A 26,747-nucleotide genomic window follows, 5' to 3' on the forward strand; every position below is an offset into this window, starting at 1 on the left:
GTTTCCCACAAGGGATATCCAAACTAAATGAAAATGAGAACAGGGTCACACATGAACTGTCCAAACAAGGATGCTCCACCCGGAAGCACATGCCAGAGAGCAGCTGCCACACACATCAAGCTTCTACTGCCCAGCACTGGGACACAGTTCAGACCAAGCATCTCTGTGCTCTAACCTCACCACACACAAGCTCATCACTCAGAGAAAGCTGGCACAGGGCAGATATGTTTTGGAGCCTGAACTACTGCGGAGATGATTGAAATTTTGAGTTCACTGTGGCTTTAAAGCCACAATCAAACATAGATGCTTTTATGAACAAATTTTGGTGCTGTCTACTTAGTAACATTTCCTCCTCTAGTAGTTAAGGTCAGCACAAATGTCTAATAAATCAGCTATATTTCTCCCTGTGAGGCCAAAAAAAAAATCTACTAAGTCCATTCCCATTTGTTTCATCTTAATCGACTTCCCCAACCCATTCTCACAATTTTGTCAGAGCAGTAACCTGAAGGAACACAATTATATCATTCCAGCATTAATCTTAGAAGTAAGAACTATCACTGCCAGAGAAGGGGGCAAAAAGCATAACCTAAAACTTGGGTGGCCTATGGCAGTCATCATTACCTGGGAAGTTTGCTGCTTCACTACACCAGTCCTTGAGAACAATTTTTCAAGCTGTTTTTGATAGTTTTATTGTCTGACTTGGTTTTTACATTAAATTAACACACACAATGGATTTGATATTGTTACAGGGAAAAAAACTTGCCCTAGGAGTCTGCAATCCCAAACATACTGACCAGTTTTAAGAACCTTGGCTCAGTGGAAGGACAAATTCTCAACACAATGCATCTAGCATCAAGAAAAGCCTCAGGTTTTTTTCATTTTACATATAGTTAAATATTCGTCATATTAAGTCATCATCAGGCTTCTATTGCTGTAATTTCCCTTCGACGGGAGGTCAGATTATATAATTTGCTTTAACATATACTGATCAATATGCTTTTTCTTGTAAGCTCTTAACATTCAAAATATTTGCTCATTACATTATGTAACAGTACATTACATATAAATTGCTACCAAACTCTACCTTCAGTTCAAAATTTCTTTTCTAAAATTACCATCTTTCATTAATATTGAATAAAAGGTGATTGTATTGTACCTTTTACTTCAAAGGTTGTTGACAACATGCAGCTCCAACCAAAGAAAGGCAAAATATCAACTATAAAAATATTTTAAAGAAACAAAAACCTAGTGATTTATTAAACTGCAGATTGCTCGAACCCCCACACTTTTTTTTATGCCAAGAAATAAATATCTGGTTCAGCAGGCAGACCAACAGAGTGCAAATGACTCAGATGGTTGGATAAGATATACAGAACTATTTTGAATAAAATTTCAAAAATAGGTATGCCTTGCATATGCAAGGTTCAGAAGAGATACAAATCCTTTAAGAAAGGGAATGTGCCCACTCATACGTACCTTTGTGTGAACAGAATGAATTTGTATAGTAAAAAAGCATGGCAATCTTTAATGAAAATGATCAGTGAGAAACCTTGTCCTCTCCAGTATTTCCCACAAATATGCAGAAAAGAATCTAAGAACTTCTTCAAACATGTAACAAGTGCAGTTAATTAGAGTAACTCACTAGAGAGAGGTTTCTTCTCTTTGCTGTAGAAGTAGAAGCAAGGATAAACTTTCCACTGTACTTCTTTTATAGCTAGAAGTAAGTAGAAAATTTACTGATAGTCACGGCAAGATAAAAGCTGTTTCCACAGCGTTCTCATTCATGTTGATTTCCATATTTAAGCCAGAAAAGTATCTTTTTGTACTTCTGGATAACCCATCACATTTTACTCCATCTGAACAAAATTATCTCTCCTTTTCCCTTTGTGACAGTAGAGTTAATGACATATGCAGTCACACAAAAGTATCACCTCACTCCGTTAAAGAAAACATAGTTATATCTGGAATTATCTTCCAGGCACTAATATAATAGAAAAAAAAGTTAAAGCAACAATCTGAAACATCATTTACTTTTTATGCTAGACAATAAGAAATTCAATGGAGATACAACTTTGCATAGTGTAATTTCAATTAATTCTACAACTTTAAATACTAATGGTCTGACACATAACTAATATGCATCTCTAAAATGTCAATTAAAAAAAAAAAAGTACTATACAATAGCATCAATCCATGCTAAATATTGCCAAGTTTTCCCCATCTTTCTCCTCATTCACCAAACTTTGGTGAAAAATTAAAAAGACACTGATTTTATCCCAGTTTTCTTAACCTATGTAATCAAAAGTTTCTTCCTTTTTGCAGCTTTTCTATTTTATTTTCTTGCTGCTGAATCAGAATTACAATTGGATATCTGTTCAAATTAATAATAGGTCCCTTTACAAGTAAGTCAAAAACAACCAGAAGAGCTTTCAAGTAAACTGCAACATTTTCTACTAACTCAAAGAAATGGTCCCACTGCTTTTCCAGGATTTGTGGTGAAATTATATGCCTGAATTACAAGGGTGTAATGCTAATACCTGTTGGCTATGCAATTCATTTTTTGCAGGAGCTTATAATGACTTTGCAATGCTCAAGTATCAGCAAAAGGTTTCTAGCAGAGGTTTAAAAATCCAGTTTTCTGATTTCCCCATTTCTGAATTTAACTTCCAGTCTCTCAGCTGAGACTACACAGCATCTCTGATAATCCTGAAGCCAGATAAAAACCTTCCTGTTCTACCGACCAATACTGATAACCTAAAGCAAGGTATTCAAAACTGTCAGTAAGAAAATATTTAAACATTTAGAGGTTTAGCTAGATGGTTTAAATGTGACTACCAAGCACCATCCAGATGGCTTCAGAACATCATATAATTGTATTGGAACACTATCCAACTACAGCTTTGCACACCTATGCAAATACCCAACTGACATTTACCCATACGAATAATCCATTGATACTCTTAAGCTTCATTTTAAATTGTTTTTCTGCTGCTGGCAACTGGGGCAACAGTGAGAATGCACCTCTGTACCCTGAAACTTCTTCACATCCATGTGCAGCATGTGTGTCTGTCCACTACAGGAACTTTTCAGTTACTTCAATTTTGAAGAAACAATTGTGGGAAGGGGTGGAGCGAAACAAGGAAAAAGCAAATCCCACAGTTTGTTTGGGGAGGGGGGCACTGTTTTATTTGTGATATAGTTGAATTGAAAGACAGTTCACATTTCTTTTATCTGAACAAAGCTCTGAACAAGGACCCAGAATATTCAAGCCTAAGTGACCCAAGGTTCCCTGTTAGTTGTCATAATTAAAACTGGTGTGAAGCACAGAAATTGTGTGATGCAACATAAAGATTAGCATAAGAACACTAACCTTCAATAAACCACTAAGCTGATTTTACAGGAAACATATATTCGATAAAGCATTTTATACTAAGCTATTCTTAATATTATGAAATGGAGACAAGAAAAAATAACATTAGCAATAGAAGAGATGTTAACAAACTGTCAGCACTTCAGTGTAGACTAGAATCTATTACTACTTTCAGTGTCTGAGTTCAGTTTTGTGCTGTGTATGTAATAACACAAAAGGTGACATTTCTTCCCTCCTCTGCATTTTTCTTAGCAAATAGCATACATACATAATCTATGCTTAAATTCTCTTACACACAGACTAACATTCTAGGAATAACAGCTACCTAAAGTTCAACTGAGGTATATTAAATATTGAGTTGTTTTCAGTCATTGTAGACCATGAGCCATGCAACCATCACAACAGCAACTCCGAACACTGGCAGCATAATGAGGTTCTTGTACTTTTGCCATGATGATTGTTCAACTTCTACCTCGTCCTTTCTTCTCTTATTCTTTCTTCGCCCTTTTAATCTGTTTTCAAAAGCCTCCAGTTCAGCCTAAGTAAAGAGAATCACAGGTAATTGACATTGGTGTCAGAATTAAAAACAAGGAAATGTGAAAGTTTAAAGTAACATTACCAAATAACATTTAATAGAAGTAACTGTCAGCCAATGGAAGGTACACATCTCAGAGATAAGATGGTAGCACCACATCCCACAGGTACAAAGCACGTTGCTTTCAAGTATAAAACTATTGTTTAGTTTCCTATAAAAACATTGCCAAAAATGTAGCCAGCTGAAGTTCTACATGCTCAGTTTTTTAACTCAGGCTGAATACATTAAGCTAAAGTAAGATTGTTATTTCTATGAAATATGTTAAAAATACATTTTATTTCCTATTAAAAAACACACTTGCATTTAAGCTATTTTACTAACTTTTATAAAGACAACTTATAAAATAAGTTTTATGAAAACTTCAAGGCATCGCCTCATAATAAAAATGCACTCTGCCAAAAATAAATTCATAAAAACATAAGTAACAAAATCTATGCTATTTACCTCAATTCTTTATATTTGCATGCTCACTGAATTTTATATTAATTGCTATAATCTTACCTACGCACAAAAATATTCTATTTGTTAAGTGTTATAACTTGAACATTTAATCACTCAGATGACTGTAAGAGGGTATATAATATCCTCCAGTAGGAAGCACATGCCTATAGTCCCAGAAATGGAGCAAAACAATTGCAAAAGTAAGAATGCCAGGCTTCCAACAAGAAGGGCAGTTTCAGGGTCCTGTCAGGAATAAACAATAGGGTCTCTGATCCCTGTTCTTCATCCTCCTCCATGTTTTTTTAAAAGAGCATCAAGAGAATACAGAAAAAACTCATGTGAGTGTACAAAGCTGAAATAAAACTGAAATTAGGCAGCCTAGAATAAAGAGTGAAGACTAGGATGAGGCTCCAATGAGAAGGCATCTAGTTGCTAGGAAAATTAGAAGAGATACTCTAAAGAACTCAGACAAACTACAATCAGAAAAAGTCTGATGATTACCTGGATTTTTGGTCAAGTTGTTAGCTGCTAGAGAAAACATAGGACAAGGCACCAGGGAGCAGAGAAAGCCAATAGAGTGAAAGGGAAAAGAGATGAGAGTAGCAGAGCGCAGCAAGCCGGGACTGGCTGGGCAAAAGGCACAAGACTGAGCTGAAGCAGAGGAATCATGGACAGTGAACAGAGACAAAGCCTGGCCATGAGAGGAAATAAATCTATGAGACTATGACTGCAGTGCTGCCAGGAAGAGAGACTAAAGACAATACAGTAGGTACATTTAAAAAAAAAAAAAAAAAAAAAAAAAAAAAAAAAAAAACCCAAGAAAAAGACTGTTTTGGGAAATGGACAGAGTAGTAGTTCAGTAAATAAAATTTTCCCTCAGAACTCAAGGTTTCCTGATGTCTGGTCTTCCTCCACTGACAGCAAATACTTGTCAAAGTTTCACAAAGCAGCTCTTCCCTTCCTGTGCCAGATACCTCTGTTAGCAGGAGAAAGGGACCTATTTTGATGTCTATTCCTTTGTACCTAATAAAGACAGAAATTGTTGGCACTTCTCTGATGATATGGGAGAAGAGTTCAGACAAAGTCACAGCCTATTTGAAACAAGATTACTCTCAACTAGCTAATCCTCCCTTAGAAAAGCAAAGTATTTTAATGAAACAGTTTTTCAAAATCCAAAATCTGGAGGCAAGGGCAGAGTTCTTATGGTTTTATAGACAACATTAGACAGACACATAAGTAAAATTTGGGGCTTCTACAGTTACTATACAATAGTGATCAGTACATTTTAAAAGCAGAAAGCTCTATGAATTGCAATAGTTAAAATATAGAGCTCAAACAAAATTATGTAATATATATTAAATTGCTTTCCTAGTGAACTCTACAAAAACCTGTCTAAAAATAAATATATAATTAAGAAAATAAAAACCAAAACACAGAATGAAAAAAGATTTGTAGACACAGAGTATGAGAGTGAAGGCATCACTACCCTTGAAAAGCTACCTACTATTTTTGTGTAACTATCACATTCCCGAAGTGTCACCTTAATGACCTCTGAAGTAATAGTTGTGCTCAGTCTTCAAACAAGCTTAATTTTTCAAGTTAAACAAGCCTAGGGTTTTTATTTAGATAAGAACCTAACTTCTTTGTATACAAACATAATAGAAATAATATGAAATGTATTTATTTAAACTGTATACTCAAAACATCTAGTTCAGTGCTGCTCAGGCACTGGAGTTTGTTCTTTCATGTGATATTCACTATATTCCTCCTGCACTGAAAGGAGTAGCATTCCCATTGGAAAACATAGCTAAATTAATGCAAATAACAGTGACAAAGTGTATTTTCTGAAAGTGAGGATATATTTTTATTAATAGAGTAGGGGGAAACCCGACTTTCTAACTTCTAAGGATCTGTTAAAAAATTTTCTTTGTACATAAAAAAGGGAAACGAAATCTTTCACACAACTCAGTAAATTACACTTCAGGTTCAAGACCCTAACTTCCAGTATTGAAACTCTCAACAGTTAGCTTGAAAACTTACCCAAATCATTTACAATGGAGAGGGACAGAGAGAGCTTGGTCTGACTTGTTAAGTAATCAAAGCACTGATCTTTTTTCCACCTCTAGCAATTGTGAAAACCCTGGCCTCACAGGGTGCCTCTGAATTAGAAGCAGAGGGAATGTTTGGCTGCTAGGGCCATGACAAGAAGCCTAGCCAAGCCATCTCTTCCACTAAGAAACAAGTGATTCCATCTGTAAATGGTATTAACAAAAGTTGCTACCAAATATAGCAAATACCAAAATATAAATGCACAGACTTACTAGAGCACTAATTTTTATATAAAACACTTAATGAAGTATTAATCAAAATAGGTTTAAGAAACTGTGACTAATAGATGAACAGTCACTACAAAAATGTGCTAATGACATTGAGGAAGGTGGTAGAAGGCACAAACTTTTGTCAGAAGGGAGTACACTCAAAAATATTCTCTTAATATGACCCAACACCCTACGACAGTGATGTCCTCCAATTTCCATCAACAGATGGCAGATTATGAATTCTACCTGGATGGGAACCAATGTTACATAAAAAGGCTGCAGTAGTTGAGGTTAGTACTGGTATGCAGTTCTAGAGCCTATTTATTAGGTACAGCTGTCCCTTTTTTTATAATTTGTTTTGTCCTTTTTTTTTTTTTTACTGTTTTTGTTCTATTGCTTCCTAATGCACTAAATAACTAACAACTCTTAATTAACTTTTTAATAGGGTTCATTATGTATAGGTGAAGTTTTCTAGCCCTGAAGTAGCATCCATCACAAAACACGTGCAGTTGCCATGTATTGCATAAAGTTACTACTGGAACTGTGAGACTTCAGAGAAAGTACAAGTAGAAAGCAATGGTGGTGTGACTGCAGAGAGGAACAATCACTGCTGAAGAGCCTAGCCAAAATCCAGCACACTGTTGGTACAGTGAATCTGCCACTGTTTCAGAGGAACCTCTTTACTAAGACTTTACTAGAGGGACTATAATTTAAGTGATTTTCAGCAGAAATCATTAGTATTTGGGTGGGATGCCTTCTGGAACGCATGAAAACACCCAGTGCAAGACAAACACCAGCAACTTTGGCCTTCCAACTCTAGCACTCTCAGTGTGTTCTTTACATGTTTAAATGCCCATTAGCACAGCTTGTAGAACTAACACCTACAGATTTCCTCTGCCCAATTTGTTTCAGACATCTTGTATGTAAGTTACACTTCCTGACCTATATGCCAGAAGGAACATTTCCAGGGTCAGCTAAGAGAACAAGAATTAGATGAACTGTCTAGGAGTTACATGAGAGAGTATGTGCTCAATACTGTAGACACCAGAGAATTAAATGTTGCAATAAACATTACAGGATGATTGCAAAACAGTGTCTGGTGCTCTGGACAATAGATACATAACCATGCTTTTCTTGCAGGATAAGCAGACAAGGTTCCCCTCTGACAAACAAAAACAAGCCTTGCCAGAGCATTTTAGATGTAACATTTTCATTAACAGCTTAGATTACCAAGTGTGTATAACAGAAGTTGTGACCCACAGAGAAACTGTCTATCCTAATGAGACTGGGGAAATGGCACAAGTGGATCAGCTCTGTAAGCCTCCCTTGCCCCCTTTCAAGAAGGGTGCAAGCCACTTATCCCTGATTAAAACAGAACATGACATGCAAGTAAAAACACACGTGTAAGCTGAATACACAGATGCTGTGGCAGTTGAGTAAAAGGTGTCAGAAAGCACACACACTGGACATGGAATAGGATTTGGTGTCAAATGCTCACTCCGGCACAGGCACACATGCATGAACTGGCTGGAAGGCACGCCGACTCCAGATGACAAACCCGACCTAGCCATCACCACCAACTGAGCTTACAGTGTTTGCCTGAATGTGATTAGTATCAGCACCTCCAGGCGGCTGGCACAGCAGTTTTGTGGATTACAATGCCAACCACATACCCTCACCACCAACAGCAATTACAGTAAATACACATTCCCCCACCCCAGAGTCCTTGAAGGACAAAGACTCATCTAGCTGTCCTTGTCCTTTCATGATAGGAGGGAGAAGGGGAGCTTCACCCAATATTTAAACCTTGCAGAGGCTATTCAGTATTCTGCAGTGTTTATGCTGTATAAAGTGTTGTATAAAAATAAAGCATACTCAGTATTTTAAAAGTAACTTACATTATACAAAGTTATAGTAATACAAAGTTAACATTTTGCACAAAATTATGAAAATTGTTTGGGAAGATGTGGCCTCAACCACTGTAAATAATTTACCACAGAGTATAGTAACAGCTGACAGGAATGACTGTGCATATCACATTAAAAACTATACATCTTTAATTGCATGTAAATTACATTATTTACTAACAAGAACAAGGTGATGATGATGTGGACGAAGAAGAAGAAAGGCTAATACCTGTTGTCTTCGCTTCTCCTCTTCAAGAGCAGCTCTGGCTTCTGCTTCTTTTATCTGTCCAGATACACAAAGTTATAATAAACTGTTGTAAACAGCAGCTAAACCTATTTTCTTAAGGAGTCATAATTAGTCCTATAGAATGGTTCTCAGCAAGTGTCTGCAAATTTTCCATCATGTGCGCTCTGCCAGCCAAAAGCCATATAAAAAGGAGTCATGGAAGTTACAATTGATAATTCTATAGACATATTTTACAGTGTTCCAGAAAGAAAATTAAATGCTAGAAAGCATTAAGAAAAAAATGGTGCATAAAAATTTTTCAATATGTAAAGATGCCACACACTTGAATCTTAGCACCTACATTTTGGTCCTACACAAATAAATATGAAACCTGAACATATACAAAAGACAACAGGATGGAGTGGCATCCATCTGAAGAGATGCATAACTAGGATTCATCAGGTAACTAACACGACACCAAATCCTGGAGAATTGCAGATGCCAAACAGGGATAAAACATCAATAATTATTTTTCATAATGCAAAGGCATAAAATTAATTTACCAGGAGGTTGGCTCACAGTAGAGGAAAGTATTCGACTCCCACAGAGTATTTGGCTAAATCTAGAATTTCAGTGCTACAGAACATTTGCAGATGCCAAAAGTTTATGTCAACTGAAAAACAACCAGGCATGCGAATAGGAGATAAATCCAACAAAGATCATTAGACAGAAAGACATCATCTCACCCTCTTAAGTTCCCACAGAAAGACTACATGGGAGAAGTTTATATATCTCCCTTTTTTATACCTTGGTTTAGGCTTTTAGCATTGCAGTCACTGAATCATTCACTACCTTATAAAAGTTAGATGTAAAAACCTATTAATAACTTGAATTGAAAACAATCTTGGTCCTAGTAGCTGGATGATTTGCATACTAACAATGAAAATAGTTTACTGAATACTGTTTGCACAGGTAGAATTGGTTACAAATAAATTCCAATTCAAGAGCTTTTGTTGACTAAGGAGAAAGCACACTAACTTATGCTTCAGCACCATGTAGCTCAAACAGCAGGCGCTGGGGGCTGGGCCAAAAGAACAGTCCTATTTGCAGGTTTCCAGACAAATTTTTGTTTTACTAAACCTTATATCAAATAAAAGCACTACTGAGAATTTCATTAATCTAGATACAATGGCAGAGTCTCTTTAGAAATGTGTGTAAAGAACCTTTTCAGGCATGAACATCTGAAATCTGAAAGTCTGGCGTGCAACAAACGAGCCCCCTCATTTTTCACTGCCATCTAATGGCAAAACTTCAGCTACAAAGGAAAAAGTGACCTTCAAATGTGGAAAAGAGCAACAGAAAAACTTCTTTTTACACTGGTGTGGTCACATTTGTATAACATACACAGGTATAATGTACACAGATAAAGGGAACCTTAACTATTATAATCACAGCATGGAAAAGCATTTCTAGGACTGTTTCTTCAATTAAATATACAGTAAAAGACACATTTAATTCCTAGGCACCCAGTGAATAAGAGGTGCTAGACATGAAAAGTTTCATTAAGAATTAATGCACTTAGGTTTTAGAAATAATTGGATGCTTTACAAATGTGCAAACTGATTTATCTTTGTTAACGCCTGCAGTTTTCAACAAGTTTTTTTTTTTCCAGTCTGGACACATTAAACAGTAATAAGACATAAATAAACCACTTTCATCATGTGCCTATAATAGGAGTTGATTCTAGTATGTCATCTGCACAGTAAGTCAACACAGGCTACAAAAAAGGTACCTAGAAAGAATTTAAATACAACTTTATCACTTTATATAAAAACCCCAAAACAAGTAAGTACACATTCTTCTGAGAAGAAGGTACACATGGCTAGGTTGTGTCATCCAGTATGTCTGTGGCATTGCTTACAGCAGAAACTTGTAGCCATTTGCTCACTGCATTAGACCATTTCTCCCTCTGGATTCCAACATCGGGGCAAGAAATGGGTAGTAGTATCTGCTCCAGTCAAAGAGCACTGACACTGCGCCACACTGAGACATACTGCTGGGTCTCAGCTCATGCAGTCTTACTGTTGAGTTCACCTTCATTTAGGGAGGGGACTCCACATACTATGAACTTATCTTCACATTCTTACTGGAACTGTTTGTCATGGTTGGGATTCCCTAAAGGTATATCCCCCAAGAGTTTTAGCATTCAACCGGCTTGCAAAGTTGCAGGATTTGGTCAGTGTGGTACTTGTTAGAACTCGTCAATCAATCCTGAAAATCTGAGGAGATGCTGACTTATCAGCTTTACCCACTGAATTCTTGGGTTGTACATTTATCACATCTAATACTTACCTGATAAAACCCAAGCAACTTATGCATCAATTCTTTTTGTGTATGTTTTTATTAAAGGTTTGTAACAGCAAGTACCATATCCTGTCTCTCTGTATGACAGCACACAGGAAATTCTTTACTTCATGAAACAGCTGAGCAAGGGAAAAGTCACATTAACAGCAGCCCAAGTAGTATTCCGCAGTTGCTGCAAAGTCTCAGTTCTTCCAGTATAGGATAACTAATACCATGTGACAGGATTATACTCCACACTGAACAAGCTAAACAACGGATAGCTGCAAAACCTACATAGGAAAGACAGATCTTACAATGCCCTGTGAAGCAGTCTGACTCTAGTCTTACAGCACTAATGACTATTTTATCATCACTGATCATCACTTGATCTCAGTGAAAGAGGAAAGAATCAGTTCCAGTTAAAGAAAAAAAAAAAGGAAAATAACATAATACGGTTTTAAAATAGTATTTGAGTCAATTAACACCATTCATAAATTCAAGTCTGAAAAAGTAGCTACAATCCAACAGCACATCCACTTATGTTGCATTTCTGCAGGTACTGCCTGAAAAAATGATGTGTTATTTTTTCTACTTTTCTTGAAGCTCTGAGAAGAAATTACAGCTACAATGGATACATTACCTCATGTGCTTTCCGTTTCATTTCCTTGCATAATGCATCACATTCCAGTGAAACTTGGCCTTCTTGTATCTTGCTGCACTGGACTTCCTGTTAAGTATAATTTGTCTTTTATAATCATTTCCCTATATAAGGTTTTAGTTGTCAACTTCTTTATGAAAATAATAAAGCTTTCTTATTTAGTAAAATATTTGTTTTACATATAAAACAAAGCTGACCGAATGTTATTTCGACCTGTAATTATGTATTAAATTGTCCCTTTTTTCCTTCTTTCTGATATGCTAAGATGAAAGGAAGAATAAATCAATAGTTCAGTTCCATTTTTCTCCTCTTTACTCATTTGTTTGCCTTAGACAAGTAAGATAACCTTCTGAACCTCTGGCAGAAAGAGTTCGCATTCAGAGTGTCAGTAATTTCATATACATTATCTTAACTGGCTTAGATTACAGGACAAAGTCTAGTCATACAGAGGGGGAAATTAAGTAATTCTCAATCATATTTTTTCCCCTTCTCCTAGTATTGAAGAAATTAAAAAAAAACAAAAACAAAAAAACAAACAAACAAAAAACCCCACCACATCGAAGTGCTTATCTGAAAGGAGAGGCTGATCAATTTTAAGCACTTGCTCTATATATGTCATCTTTTCTCCTGCTAAGCATCCCACCTGAAAGACTTCTTGGATGCACAAGATATATTTTGGAGAAGCTGAGGACTCTGGGGAACAGCTGGAAGGTTCAGAAGTTAACTGGGTCCAGAAAAGTAATTTAAACACCCCTTAATTAAGACAGATCACAGGGGTATTTTTCATTAAAACATTAGTATTTGTCAAGACTTCATATCAATCTCTGTTGTTCCCCTCATAATAGTGTATAGCTGTAGTAAACTTGTTGTATTACTTTGTCCTTAGCTGTGTTAGAAGCCAAGGATGCTGATGCCCATGCTTGCTTTTAGGTTTGCAGGTAACTTAATTAATTACATTAGTTCAGGTTTCACAACATCTCTGCTAACAGCTTCTGTAAATGTTCCCAATCTCATCATAAAAATGTAATTTTTATTCTCAAATCACTCCAGGTTATCTGAGTATTTTTCTCACAAAACTACGAAAATTCAAGTGTGCATGAAGATAAAGCTGTTTTTATGTCAGGCAGCTAACATATTTTTGAATTAACAAGATTTTATATTCTCCAGTGACTCTTCTGATATAAAAGCCCAAATCTTCAGCCAATGTGAATTGTTACAGCTCTGCTTTAGTAACTGGCCCTATTCCAATCTGCAGCATCAACATAATCCATCCATAAAAGCCCAGGAACATGCAAAGAATATACATCCTTCAAAAACTGCTACGTGTAAATTTACCTTTTTCAGTCTCTTACAGAGACATCGGAGTTTAACCTTCTGGCTGCAGTTAAGAGGACAGCTACCTGAATGGCAAATCTCTTTACACCGGTGACCACAGGGCAACTGTAAGGAACAAAACACAAATAAAACTCCCACATCAATAAAACACTGTAAAATTACCAAGAACCTATGAATTGTTTTTATTTCAGACATAGCATTTTAACAGAAAACTCATTCAGTTAATCAGTCTTTGAACTTGTGAAATAATTGATTGTTCTTTTCTTTTTTCATGGGAGGAAATGCTTGCTTCCTATTTACTGATTTTCAGTTCCTGTAGGATGATTTCTCTTTTACTGGCACAGCTTGATTAGAAGACAATTTCTCCTTTCACATGTTTCAAGAACAGTCATTTCCACAGTAATGTATACAATAATCACCCTATCTATCTCTGTGGTGGGGGAATATAAATGGATAAAGTAAAAAACCCTGAAAACTGAAATTACATGTACTGTAGTTACTTGTAGATTAGATAGAGTAATAAAGGAAGACGAAAGAATCAGAAGCAAAAATAATGCAGAAGAAATCTTGTATTCAAGCATTATCTGAACTATGCAAAAGTCAAATAAAGGTCACAAAATTTCTTATCATGTCCAACATAATTTCACAAAATCCTAAATTTCTGCATTTGGCATATTATCCCATTTTTGCCATCTGAAAGATAAAGACATTTTTAATGTCAGTGTAATTTTTAACTTACAAAGAAAATATTATCATTCATTTACTGTTTAAGAATTGAGTCACTAATTTAAGTATGCTGGCTGATAAGAATGTAGCAGTGCTCCCAGCATTATACTAGATAAAATATGTCAGGAAAGTAAACATGTTTCTTTCATTGTTAAGAACTTGACTAAAAGCATCCCCCCTTGCTAATATGCTCATAAGAAGTCTTCACAATAACCATTTTTCATTTTCAATTACATAACCCAATACTGTTAATAACCAAAGGTGGAATCTCACAGAAGACATCTAAGCAATTTACCTACAGTTTTAAAATCCCCAATTACTTAGGATAGCATTAGACAGTGTTCTTTATTAAAACCGAAATTTCACCTCTTCATTGTCATCAAGGGATTAACACAAATTGGAAAATGCTGTAAAACACACAATTTTAAGATGCATTTTTCACATTTATCAAAATTCAAAATGTATACATACTAAATCATTTCATCCACAAGAATGAAAATAGTAAGTAACCCAGCAGGGTACACTTTGATTAGTAAATCTGGATTCTCAGAAGTCCATTGGAACTGGCACAACATCTGAGCTAGCATCATGAAACACATACCTGAACAGAATATTAATGTTTCAGACTAAAATTATGGAACATATATACACATCTTCATGTCCATGACAGTCACAAGCTATTATAGATACTTCCTGGTTTCAGCTCAGTTTTTCAGTTACTCTTTCAGTATATTTCATACAGGACTAGAAGGAACCTTTAAGACAGCATGTTCAGTCCTGAAATCCAGTCCTCCTACAGGCAAGTACCTCATATATCCTTCCAGGACTGGATGAAAGCTTACCCTGAAAACAGTCGCCCATTCCAACCCTATTCTACTGTTTCACTAATGAGGGTGCTCCAGGAGATTTTTTTTTGAGTTTCCTAGGTTTGTTCTAGCTAGTCTAAGCCACAGTTCTTATCCTCATATTGAAGTATTTCTGTTTTTTTCTTAAAAGGCTCTTTATTATCCTAGTATTCCCTTAATTAAATTTCAATTATGTTCAACCAATGTTTCTTGAATACATAGCCAGAACTGCATGTAATATTTCAACTGACATCTCAGCAAGAAGGACTTTGTACAATGCTTTAACTGCATCTCATTCTTACTAGAGTACCTTCCCCAAAACATCTTCAGCTCTCACTGCATTTCTCTCCAGCTAATCATGCTATGAAAATAAGAATATCTGCTCTTTCCTGGGAGCTTATTATAAGCTTCACATGTATGATCTTATTGTTTTGGGGTTTTTTCTGTATTTAATAACATGACCCCAATACATGTGTTCTACAGATGCACCTCCTCAATTCTCATACACTGACAACACCCTACAACTTTTCATCAGAAAATCACAATGTTTTTGCTGCCAAGGTCATTACTGAAAACAATGCAAAGTTAAGTGTCAGTTCAGTCCTTGGGAAATCTTCCTCATTATTAATATCTCTTGCTCCACCTCTTTCTTTAGTTTTGATGTTGTTTTGAGGAAGGGAGTTGGGTGTTTTTTTTCAAAAGATAATCAAATACAGTTGTTTCCTTTAGCCACCTTCATGCTGGTATTAACCCTCTCCTGTATCTGAACTAGATACTCATTAAGTAGCATTGACTCACTCTGCTGAAGCCTTAAGCAGCAGATCTCATCTATTCAATTTACCTGGTGGGAAAAATAGATAAATTGGTCACCTTATCAAAGAGGGAATTTAGTTTTTTTCAGTCACAACTGATCATCAGCAAGTATTTTTCCCTGACATGAAAATATTATTTTGATTATTTTGAAAATATGAGGGGAGAAGTTTGTCTAAGCCTTGTATGCTACCAGCCAGACTACCAGCCAGAACATGGAGTCTAATGGCCAAGTCCCTTCACAAATGACTACAAACTTTGCAAAACCAATTTGCTACTGCATGCACACTGTGCAGTAGGAGGGCCTGTCTCCTGGCTCCCTACAGAAGAGCATCATACACAATAACTCCTGTAAGTCACCTCATGCTGGCTAGAACAAGCCATGGCTAGAACTATTACTTCCAGCTTACTCTTCCATAGTAATTAGGTACATTTTCATTAATAGTGTCAAAGCCCAAACAGTAGTGTTCTAACTGACATTTCAGAGCTTGAAATTCAAGACAGTAACCCTCACCTTGAAATCGAAGTGCTACTGCAATAAAATTCTTAGATACCATTAGACCAAAATATTTTTAGCACAGGAATATGTTTAATCCAATACTGAAAATCAAATGTACACACTTAGTTTCCCTGGCAGCTTTTTTCTTGTCCTATATCTCTGTGCAGGGAACTTCCTTCTTAATCCTTTCACTGTAAAACCAACACTAAAGAAAAATATCAAGAGAAACTGTGAAATGAATGGCAAGACAGTACTACCCCATGATCTCAGAAAACAAAAGCAATCATTCTGCTGCTTCTGCTGGATTAAAAAATGTAATGGGAAAGGATTTTTTTTCACTTCTTTTTAAGTGTCAGTGCTGAACTACTTGGTGCTTAAACAGAAAGTGTGTGCCCTCTTTAGATCCTTTTCTACTGTACAAAATCTCTTGTCAACAGCTTCTGGACTAAAGCCCAAACTGAACAGGCTTTATGTTTGATATGACAAGGCCATTAAAAGAAGGGATTTAATCCACAGCTCTGAAAAAAAAAAAAGACAAAAAATATCCTACAAATACTTTTCCCATAGGGAATGCATTTAAATCTTAACATTATACCTGGTGATGATAAACTCTGTCAACACTTATAGAGGCTTAAGTGAACTCCAAGAGAAGGTAATAAACACAACCTGTTAATACGCATCTTATAATAAAGAAAATAGCCTGATACTAAAGAAAATAGCAGTTTTGAGCACCGATCCCAAAAGCTAAATACAAAAGAGACCTTTGCCACTTCCAAAGACAAAACTAAATTTTTGCAATCCACATACATTTGCAGTGTGTGTTTACAGAATTAGATTTTATTTTCAGAATGCTTAATTAATTCAGTGCATTAAAAAACCCAAAAAGATATGCATACTTTTAAAATTTATGGAATCACAGAACTGTTAAGGTTGCAAAAGACTTCAAAGACCACCGGGTCCTTTAAGTTAGCCACTAAACCATGTGCCTCAGTCCCACATCCACACTTTTTTTGAACACTTCCAAGGATGATGACTCCACCATTTTCCATTTCCCTGGGCACAGTAGAATGCTTGACCATTTTTCCCAATACCCAATCTCAACCTGCACTGGCACTCAAAGCCACTTCCTCTTGTACTGTCACTTGTGTGAAATTAGACCAATTCCCACCTGTCCATAAACTCCTTTCAGGCAGTTGTAGTGCATGATCAGGTCCCTCCTGAGCCTCCTTTTCTCCAGGCTAAACAACCCCAGCAACCTCAGCCCCTCATCAGAGTTGTGCTCCAGACCCTTCACCAGCAATGTTGCTCTTCTCTGGACCTGTTCCAGCACCTCAATGTCCTTCTCATAGTGAGGGGCTCAAAACTGAAAAAAGATTCTGGATGTGGCCTCACCAGTCCTGAGTACAGGGGCAAGTGTGAAATTGTCCCTATTGCACTATCACATTAAATGAAATTTATCATAATGGAGTCCCATATTTCTCATCAAGACAAAAGTAGAGTACACAGTAAAACCACAAAGTATGGCTGTTTTGTCAAAAAATACTAACTACATGGAATAAAGAATTAAACACAGATTCACACATACTGACACGAAAACATAAACAATGAAAGCTGATAGACTTAAAATTTCTATGTAAGAATTGTCTCAAAACATCTGCAAGCATGATCATAAGAATTTAATCACCCTGATTAAAAATAAAAAAGTTAAATTTCCTTCAACAGGATATCTTATTATTATTACCAAACAAGAGAATTAACTTTTTAATTAAAATATCTCATATATTACAGCTGTGGCAACATTAAAGACACTGCTTCTCCCTAAAGCAGAAAGAAAATGTGAGCTGTACTATGCAATGCTGGAAGTCACTTTTTTTGTTTTATACTGCTTTAGCCAAAAGAAAAGCATGAAACTTCTCAAGTTTTTCAAGTCTCTGTAGCATTTTTTTCAAAGGACCAGACACTATAATTGGTTTTCTTTATCCCCAAATGTACCACAGCAACTGTAAAACAAATATGGCAGCATACTGTCTACGGCAATTTCCATTAACCAAAAACATCTCAAAATGACAACTGCAGTAAAATACTCCATTTTATTGAACCTAAGTTGCACTATGTCCAGTTGTGGGTAACACTGCTGCAAGAGAAATCCTGAAACATTTCTAAGCTGCTTCTGATGAAAATCTGGTAGCTTCTCCAACCAGCTCCTGCCTTGTTCCACAAAGTTTATTACTCAGGAATCTTCTTCACTCATGCTAGTGGTTCATAACCTAAGTGTCATGTAGTAAGGGTATTATTCTTCTCTTCTTGACAGCAAACCCTTAGATGTACCCAGATACAGCAGAGACACTAACTGGCTTGTCTTCCATTTTACACTACTTAATATATATTTCACTAACACAGCAGAGCATTATTGGCTTGTCTCATTTATTAAGTATAAAATCCCTTAGCCTCCAAATTGCACAGATAGGGATTCTAAACCTGCACTTAGATGAGAATAGCAAGCACAAATCTCAGCATTTTTCCTAATCAAACAGCATTCTATCATTTTTGAGATATAAACTGAGGACCAGTTTTTAACCATGTGAGAGGAAATACTCTTCCACATTTAACCTCATCTGTGTGCTTAAACTTTCAAGTCATTAGTGCCCTGGAGACAAACCTCTGTTCCTTTAATATAACCTTCCTAGCTGACAGCAATACATTAATAAATGTCCTTCAGGTACAGTTCACTAACGACCTTCACATCTATTATTTAACATATTCATTTAGACTAAGCTTCTCTAGTTTGCTTGGGCTATATTCACAAAATTCCTCGTACCCACAACTCAAAGTATTTCTTTCTTAATACAGCTTACCTCTTTTGGACACTGATTTCTGCAGGAAATAAGCAGCTCTTTTTCTTTTAAATCAGCACTTGTTAGTTTTCTGTAAAAGGAAAGATGTATTTGTGTTAAAATAAATCCAATTTAAAAACAACAAAAGTCAATGCAATCAGGGGTGTATTTTCAGTATATTTCACTGTAAAGAAAAGTGGAGTCATTTGTCCTCATCCTGTGTGACTAATATAAACTGCTCTGCTTAACAAAGAAACCCACACAAATTTAGAGGATTTGACATACTTTAAGGAAAACGAACGAAGAAAAATATATTTGCATGTGATGAGTATTTTCAGAACAATCCCCTAGCTCCAACTTATATTCCATAAAGTCTAGCTTAATGTCTATCCACACACAAATTATTAAAAAGGTGTACAAATGAAAAACTAAGCAGTTTTTCAATTCAAACAGCTAGAAAATGAAAGACAAACTGCAAAGACTAAGAACTTTTAGACTAAGTATGTTCATTCTAATACTTGTATAAAATTTTCCTTTACATACTCTAAAAGAAACACATATATAGGAATCTACATAACATTTTTTCTATATTTGCATAATGCAAAGGATTATCTGCACTATAAAAACAATTTCTGTACATGAGACTCCATGCATTTATAGCAATTTTAGCAGTAATACCAAATAAAATACTTTCAAAATTTAAATATAAAAAAATTATCTTAGAAATCATAATCAAGAGAAATTTTATAAATTGCTATAAGAGTAGCTCCCATCCCCAGACATTTCAAATTACTTCCAGTTAATAGCATTCAAATGAAAATCTGGGCTGTGTTCTGACACTTACAAGCATTCAATATACAGTACTGATAGTTTGCAGTGACACTTTGTTTTGAGCATCTGGAGACATGATGGGCAATCTCCAGGATGACAGGGCAAAACACATCGGTGAGGACAGCCAGCTGGCCGCGGCTTGGTGCACTCCTCTTCACACTGCGAACATTCTGGACCCGCCTAACAAAATAAAAACAAAGTACTAAATAAGGTGCCAAGTATTTGTTTTGTGAAGTGTCATTAATGACCTGTTACATAGAAGAAAGAGTTGGGGTGCTTTTGCTGTGAGAAACAAGCTGTTCAGTAAGATATTTCACAAGCACGAGTAATTATTAAAATATGGCTTTTAAGAAAAAACCAGAAATGCCAGTGTTTGTCAGTCAAAGAGAATTCTATTTTCCCTCCTGGGCATAAAAGAACCTCCTTAATATCAGTGCTTTGGAAAATGACCATAACCCTTGTTAATTCTCTATGGAAAATTGTTAGAAAAATAAGTTTACATATTCAAAACTAACTTATCCCACTCACCATGTTCTTGTAACGCTTGAGTCATTTCATGCTACTCTCTAACACAGGGGTGGAGGGGTTGGTTTGCTTGATTTTAAGAAACAAACTTTAAGTCATTCCATTTCCATACGCACATTATATTCTGTATAATCTTCCAAAAAGGATTATTAACCTGGGTATATCCTAGGAGATGCCTAAGGTCTTGCTTCTACTCCACAGACTGCACAAGTCTACCAGAGCTGTGATGTCACCCTCATTCCAGGTGAGATGATCCCTAGCACAAGGTGATGAACATCACAGCACAGTAAATAAAGCTTCACTTCTGTTCTTAACAACACTTCCAGAACTCCAGACTGCAATCAAATACACCCAGACAGATTGACATGATTTATCAACTGAACCTACACAGCACAATATTTAAGGCTCACTATCACATTCAATGTTCAGTTTCCAAGAAGTCAGCCAAAGTAAAGCAAATTTATCCAAGAATGAAGCTACACAAAGCTTCCCCAAAAGGACTATTCCAACACCAATGTTCCACTTTATGCTGTTCAAAGTAACAACATAAGAATTTTAAGGTTTTGATAGTTTTTCTCCAGTCCCCTTTCCTTCTCCTTCTATAGTTGAACAATTTTTGCTGAAGTTTAAAAAGAAACCTTTGTAAAATGATTGTTTACAAATCTTAACTCACAACAATTCAAATCTAAGAAAAACATCAACTAAAACCATTTAGAAAGCTGTCATATAACATTTAACAGTAGGCAAAGGCAAACAGCTGGCCTTTCTGCAACATTTTTCTAACACAACATGCAGAACAAACTGAAATTCCAGACAGAAAAACCACTACTCAGATACGTAAGCCAGAAATTTAATCAACCCTGACTACATTTATTCTACCAAAACAAGAGAACAAAAGCTCTAACGGTCAACACCAACTTGAGTTTGTAAGAATTGAAGAAAATTGAGAAATTAGATTTACCCGTGCTTTGCAGGTACATAGACTCCCATTTTTCTGAGAATGTATTGCCTCATTCAAAATGGAGCTAGGAATAATCCTGACTCATTCACATTTTAATTGGCTTAAGTGAAGCAGCAGGCAGGCAGCCTCTTATAGTCAGAACTGGGGATGCTCAACTGTCACTCTCACTATGAACTGATGTCGCTCTATTGCTGCAAGTTTCTGTTCCACCAGTTGCACTAACAGCCATACTCCTCAGACAAAATTTTCACAATCATAAACAGACTGATGTGTTAGCTACGATATACAGTTATTACATGACAACACCACTACTTCCAGGACACAACTACACAGGAATATTATGCTATTTAAGTTAAATATAACATTTCTGCTTTGTACCCAACTGAATGCTTCTCTGTTTTCTAAATACCTAGACTGCCCATGTTGCAACTTTTTCCTAAAACAATGCTTAAAAAACTTGAGAAGCTGTTTTCCTCCAAATCATGACTCTCCCAAACCACAAGACATATATATGTGGCTCTGACTGTTCATAACTGGAACAATTTTAAACTTTATACTTTTGCTTCATGTTATCTTCAGCAGTTAACACCTACAACTTCTTAATTGCAAAAATGGAAGTTTCTAGTAGACACTGATAAACATGAATATATCATCCCACTATTTTGAAAAGTCTTCAGCAATTCTGCAACATTTCAAGTGCTCTTCTAAAGGTCTTACAGCCTCCTCAACCCATTTATGCTCTCCTCAGTAAATAGTTTCCTCAGTAGATTGCAAAGGCATTTGTATACAGGGATTATCAGTACTTCCCTCGATCTTTTACAGTTACAAAAATTCACTCTAGAATAGACTTCTCAAGGGTGTTAAATAAGGTTCTGATGAAATCAAAGTAATGTCAACACAACCCAAAAAGTTATAGAGTTTGCAAAAAATGTAATATGGTCTCAGAATTATAGTCTACGAAAATACAGATTAACTAACTGCCACAGCATCAGAACAGCACACATACAAATCTCCCAGTGGGATCTGGCATAGATCTGTACCTTCCAGCTGCAAATTATTTTCCAAGTAAAACTGAAGACAATGCATATCCATAAAAAATGCACAAAAACAAAAAGGAAATTAACCTACCTTCTTTCCATCTGCATTACTGTTCAATTTAGTAACATGATGACATTCTTTTATACAGGTATGATTCTGACAGTCAAGAAGCCGCCCACAAAATCTCTTACATGAGTAGGGATTTGCAGAGTGGCATGGTAACGGACTAACCTAAAAGTTTAAAAAAAAATATATGTAGATATGCAGGTGGGATATATACACAAACATTACACATATGTAGTGTGTGAGATATATATATATATATATATATATATATATATATATATATTTACACACACAGAGACATAGAATTACTACAGAGAAGTTCTGGTTCTCCAGTATCTTTGTAAAAGAAAAAACACCAGTGAAATTCTATTTGATATTTTTTTTAAAGTGTCATTTGGGTTCCTGTCCACATAACAGTGTATCCACACAGATTTGTTTTACACTGATTATAATAGGAAAAAAACCACACTTCATTAAACAAGCTAACTTTTGCAGCATAGTTTCCCTTTCTTTTTTGAAAGACTATAACACACTCAAATCTTTTAGTGTCATTTTCTCCGCCTTTCTGAATTACACTCATGTCTTCCATTAAAGGCTCCTAGAGTGCTTTACTATTATTGAAGAAGACAGCAACAGTTTGCTTTCACAGGACTAACTAATTGTGTTATAGTCACCATAAACCCAAACTATTTTCCAGTCTGAAAAACAGGAAACAACCTACAAACCAGAAATTCTAAAAAGCAAATACTGACTACATCAAATATAACTCCCAGGAGAGGTAATGAAAAGCAGAAATGGCTTCATAACAGGACTAAGATTTTAATGTCTTATGTCACATTTGTACTTTCCAATTTGAGGTCAAAACTCCAGTTAACAGAGCTCTGTAGTACTCTACAGAGCATCGACTTAGAAGCCGTTATTCTTCACTGGTACTGAAACCAGTGTAAACTCCTAACTAGGTTACTTGCCTAAAGTTGAATAGTACAAGTCCCTCCATACAAAAACATTAGAAGAAAACTCACTGTTAGCATTTCCCAACCATTATATAATACTTATACCAAAAAAATTAGTTTTTCTGTGATACTGTCAAAAAAATTGATTTTTTTTCTTAATTTCATGATCACTTTGCAGAGAAAAACAAACTATTTGTGATGTTATTACACAAGAGGCTAATGTGACATAACTCACTTTGACTAGACCGCAGCTGTGATTTTATGTTGCAACTGCAGTTGACTGAACAGCTTTGCAGGGTCCCCATTCCTTTTCTCTCTTCAAACTCTAAGCCCTCACTGCAGTCTCCTACCGTTTTGAACAAGTCTTACCACACATCTTTCTTTACAGAAAGATGATTCAAATAGTCAAAATGGAAGAAAAGGAATCAACAGAAAAAAGTTTCTTGTCTTTTGCCAGTGGCTTGGCCATACAAACAGGTGAACGCAAACATCCTACTCTGTCTCTGATGGATGTTTCAGTGACCAAAGGAGGAAAAGTCAGCAAGCAGCAGGCCTAATAAAAACAGGGTCTGAAGCAGAAAATAGTACCATGCTCAGAATGCACACACCAATTACCAAAGCTTTTAATGTTCCTAATACCCCACCCCTTCACATCCTACTCCATCTCTTTCCTCAGAGCACAACATCATTTCAGTAGCAATGTAAGTAATCAAAGGATGTTAAAATATAAAAGAATGAAAGAAAAGACATATTAAGCATTACAATCTGCCCACTTCTCTACCTTTCCTTGCTCACCCATTGCCACTCAGTTTTTTACGACTAGGGTTCTGCAGTGGCTCAGGCAGTGGCAGCAGATCAGGGCAATAACAGCAATTAGCTCTAGGGCTGCACTGTTTCATAATGCTGGTGAGACTTTTTTACCAGGAGTTAGTCTTCCACCAGATAAGGACGCAACCACTATCTCCAGTTAGAGCCAAGCACCTAGGCAGAAGTGAAGCATCCCTTTCAGCAGCATCCCTTCAAGTACACAGCAGTGTTAAACAAAGGCAAGGGTAGTGAAGCACACAGGCCAGTCAGGCAACAACGGCAGCTTTCAGAGGGCTGACTGGGTAGACAGCCCTCTGGCTGCATCCAGCAGAGCTTCAGCTTGAGCTCAGTGAGATACAACAGTCTTCTGAAATCAACTGACACTGCAGCCAAAAGTTGAAAAATTTTAATTAATTTAAACCTACTTTTTTTCCCCCCTCCATTTCTCTGTTGTGGATCTAAGTAATAAATCCAGAGGACAAAGTAAAGTTTTACTTCCTACAGTTGGAATGAGTTTCTGAAATGGCTAAATGGGGGCTGGAACTCTTGCTACAAAGACAAACTTCAAAGTAGCCACAAACTCCAGGAGGCTGATGAGCTGAAGAATGAAGAAGGCAGACGAGAACCATACATATTTTATGAAAGCTGAATGTGGAAAAAGAAAAAAAGAAGGCATTGTTTTCAGACTCCAGGACTTCCACAGGACAAAGAAAGGAAGGAAAGGTAAAAAAAGACATGACAACTTTCAGAAGTTTTCCAGGAAATCTCCCAAATGCATAAAAGCAATTAACAGATAAATCAATTAGAATATGAAAACAAAAATTGACACAGCAAGGAAATTTTGGAAATCTTTATAAGGTGTTTAGCCATAAAGATGAATCTCATTAAGTTTTACATAAAATTTTACCTAGAGGCAAAGTAATGGCCTTCCTCCTATGAACGAAACAGAACTAAAAACCCACTTAGAATACAAAAGCATACCATTAAATTCCAACTAAAAGAAAAAAAAAAGAAAAAAAACAACACACACAAAACAAAACAAAATTAAAAACAAACAAACAAACAAAACACCAAAAAAAACCAACTAAGAACACCCAAAAAGAGAGAGAGTTCAATGATATGCCCAGGACAGACAGCCTGATACAGGATATTTACAAGAAAGCAAAACCAGAGCATTTTCCTTCCTCAAGAACACTTAAGGAAATGAAGCAACTAGAAGAAAATTATATACAGCAGATAAACTGATATCATAGTCACTAAAGATTTCCTTCATTGTCTTCATTTACCTTGCATCAGCTTTAATTAATGTTTCCCATAAAAAGAGATTTAGAATAACTTGATTTTAAAAAAGCACATGTGTATTACTGCTATGAAATTCCAACGTATATAACAGTTAAAAAAAGGTAGAACATCAAGATTTTTTGGGGATGGCACCAACTGTTGATTTTTCTGAAACAAAAGTGAGAGCTACTTTTAAGAACCTACAAACAGAAAAATGATGAGTTTTTTATTTTTCTAAATATATGTAAATTAATTAAAAGAAGGCTGTAGACTTCAGCTAAAAGAAATGTTCTTTTAGCTTAAATTATCATGTAGAATCATACTTCCACTAAGCACAGATTTTATATAATTACATCATCTGAAAAGTAATTTGAAGTCTGTTCTTAAGTGATAAATTGCTTGTTCTAAATGCCAGAACACGTAAGAGCTCAAACTAAACCAATCCCCTAAAGATAATTCCTAAATTAAATACCAAAGAGAAATTAAAAAAGAAACAACAAACCCTCATACAACAACCAACCAACTCCAACAGCAATTGCTCGTTGTACAAGTCCTAAGGTGTTTGCTTTTATTCTCTAGTCTACACATTGTCAGCAGGTATCCTGATAAAATACAAGACTTTATAGCTTACTTTATTCCTAGCTTCTTTCTTTTTTGTATGTCTTTCATTATAGGAGGTGTAACAACAGTCCAGCATAAGTAGTAGCATAGGACAGCAATAAGCACCTACTCACAGCAAAATTTTGCTTAAGAAAATTGCTACTACACTTGTCACTTGTGAACAGTTCCCATTTCCAAGGGGTTGAAACTTCTACTGGCGGGAAGTATTCATAAATATATATGTTTTCTATTAATAGCAAAACTAAATTAATTTGAGCTGAGATTATTTGTTACAAACCAACATGTCTGTAAAACAGTGAACAGACATTATATCTTGGGGTTTTTTTCTTTCCAGAGATCTCAGAACAACAGGAAAATGTACAGTGAGCACGAAATACACTGCAAATAAAATACACTTCCCACACACGTTAATGAATAATTCTTTGCCACAACTTCCACCAATATCACCAAGAATAGGAAACAATTTCATTCAAGGAGCTGCAGCCCTTCAGCAGGAAGGCAGCACCGCCCTCTGCTGGCTGAGAGAAGTAACAGCTCATCTAGAGTACCATGCAGCATCAAAAAAATCTAAATTAGTCAGCTGTAGACTCACAGGGATTTGTCCTCATTTTCTATGCAAATCCATAAATAAAACACGACCCAAAGCCACTGAATGATTTTGCCAAGACTAGCATGCAACAGAAAATGAATTTTTTTAAAATTATTCTGAAACATGTAGAAATAAATATGTAGCAATTGTTACTATTTTCTGTAGTAA

At 35.9% G+C, this 26,747-nt stretch overlaps 1 protein-coding gene across 1 annotated transcript in view; it reads right to left on the reverse strand.

Moving 5' to 3' along the window:
• Positions 1 to 1,225: 1,225 nt before the first annotated feature.
• Positions 1,226 to 26,747, reverse strand: part of NFXL1 (nuclear transcription factor, X-box binding like 1) — a 42,633-nt gene continuing 17,111 nt past the window's right edge. Inside the window, exons 16-22 of the mRNA XM_066185704.1 lie at positions 22,353 to 22,493; positions 19,752 to 19,918; positions 18,929 to 18,998; positions 13,194 to 13,298; positions 11,841 to 11,927; positions 8,861 to 8,914; positions 1,226 to 3,908 (exon numbers count right to left, since the gene is read on the reverse strand). Coding sequence (XP_066041801.1) covers positions 3,735 to 3,908; positions 8,861 to 8,914; positions 11,841 to 11,927; positions 13,194 to 13,298; positions 18,929 to 18,998; positions 19,752 to 19,918; positions 22,353 to 22,493 — 798 coding nt within the window. The 3' untranslated portion in view covers positions 1,226 to 3,734. The remainder of the gene's footprint in view (positions 3,909 to 8,860; positions 8,915 to 11,840; positions 11,928 to 13,193; positions 13,299 to 18,928; positions 18,999 to 19,751; positions 19,919 to 22,352; positions 22,494 to 26,747) is intronic.

The sequence above is a fragment of the Chamaea fasciata genome, unplaced genomic scaffold (genome assembly GCF_029207755.1).
Source record: "Chamaea fasciata isolate MVZ Bird 193981 ecotype frontalis unplaced genomic scaffold, bChaFas1.0.hap1 SCAF_6, whole genome shotgun sequence".
In the NCBI taxonomy this organism is placed as follows: domain Eukaryota; kingdom Metazoa; phylum Chordata; class Aves; order Passeriformes; family Sylviidae; genus Chamaea; species Chamaea fasciata.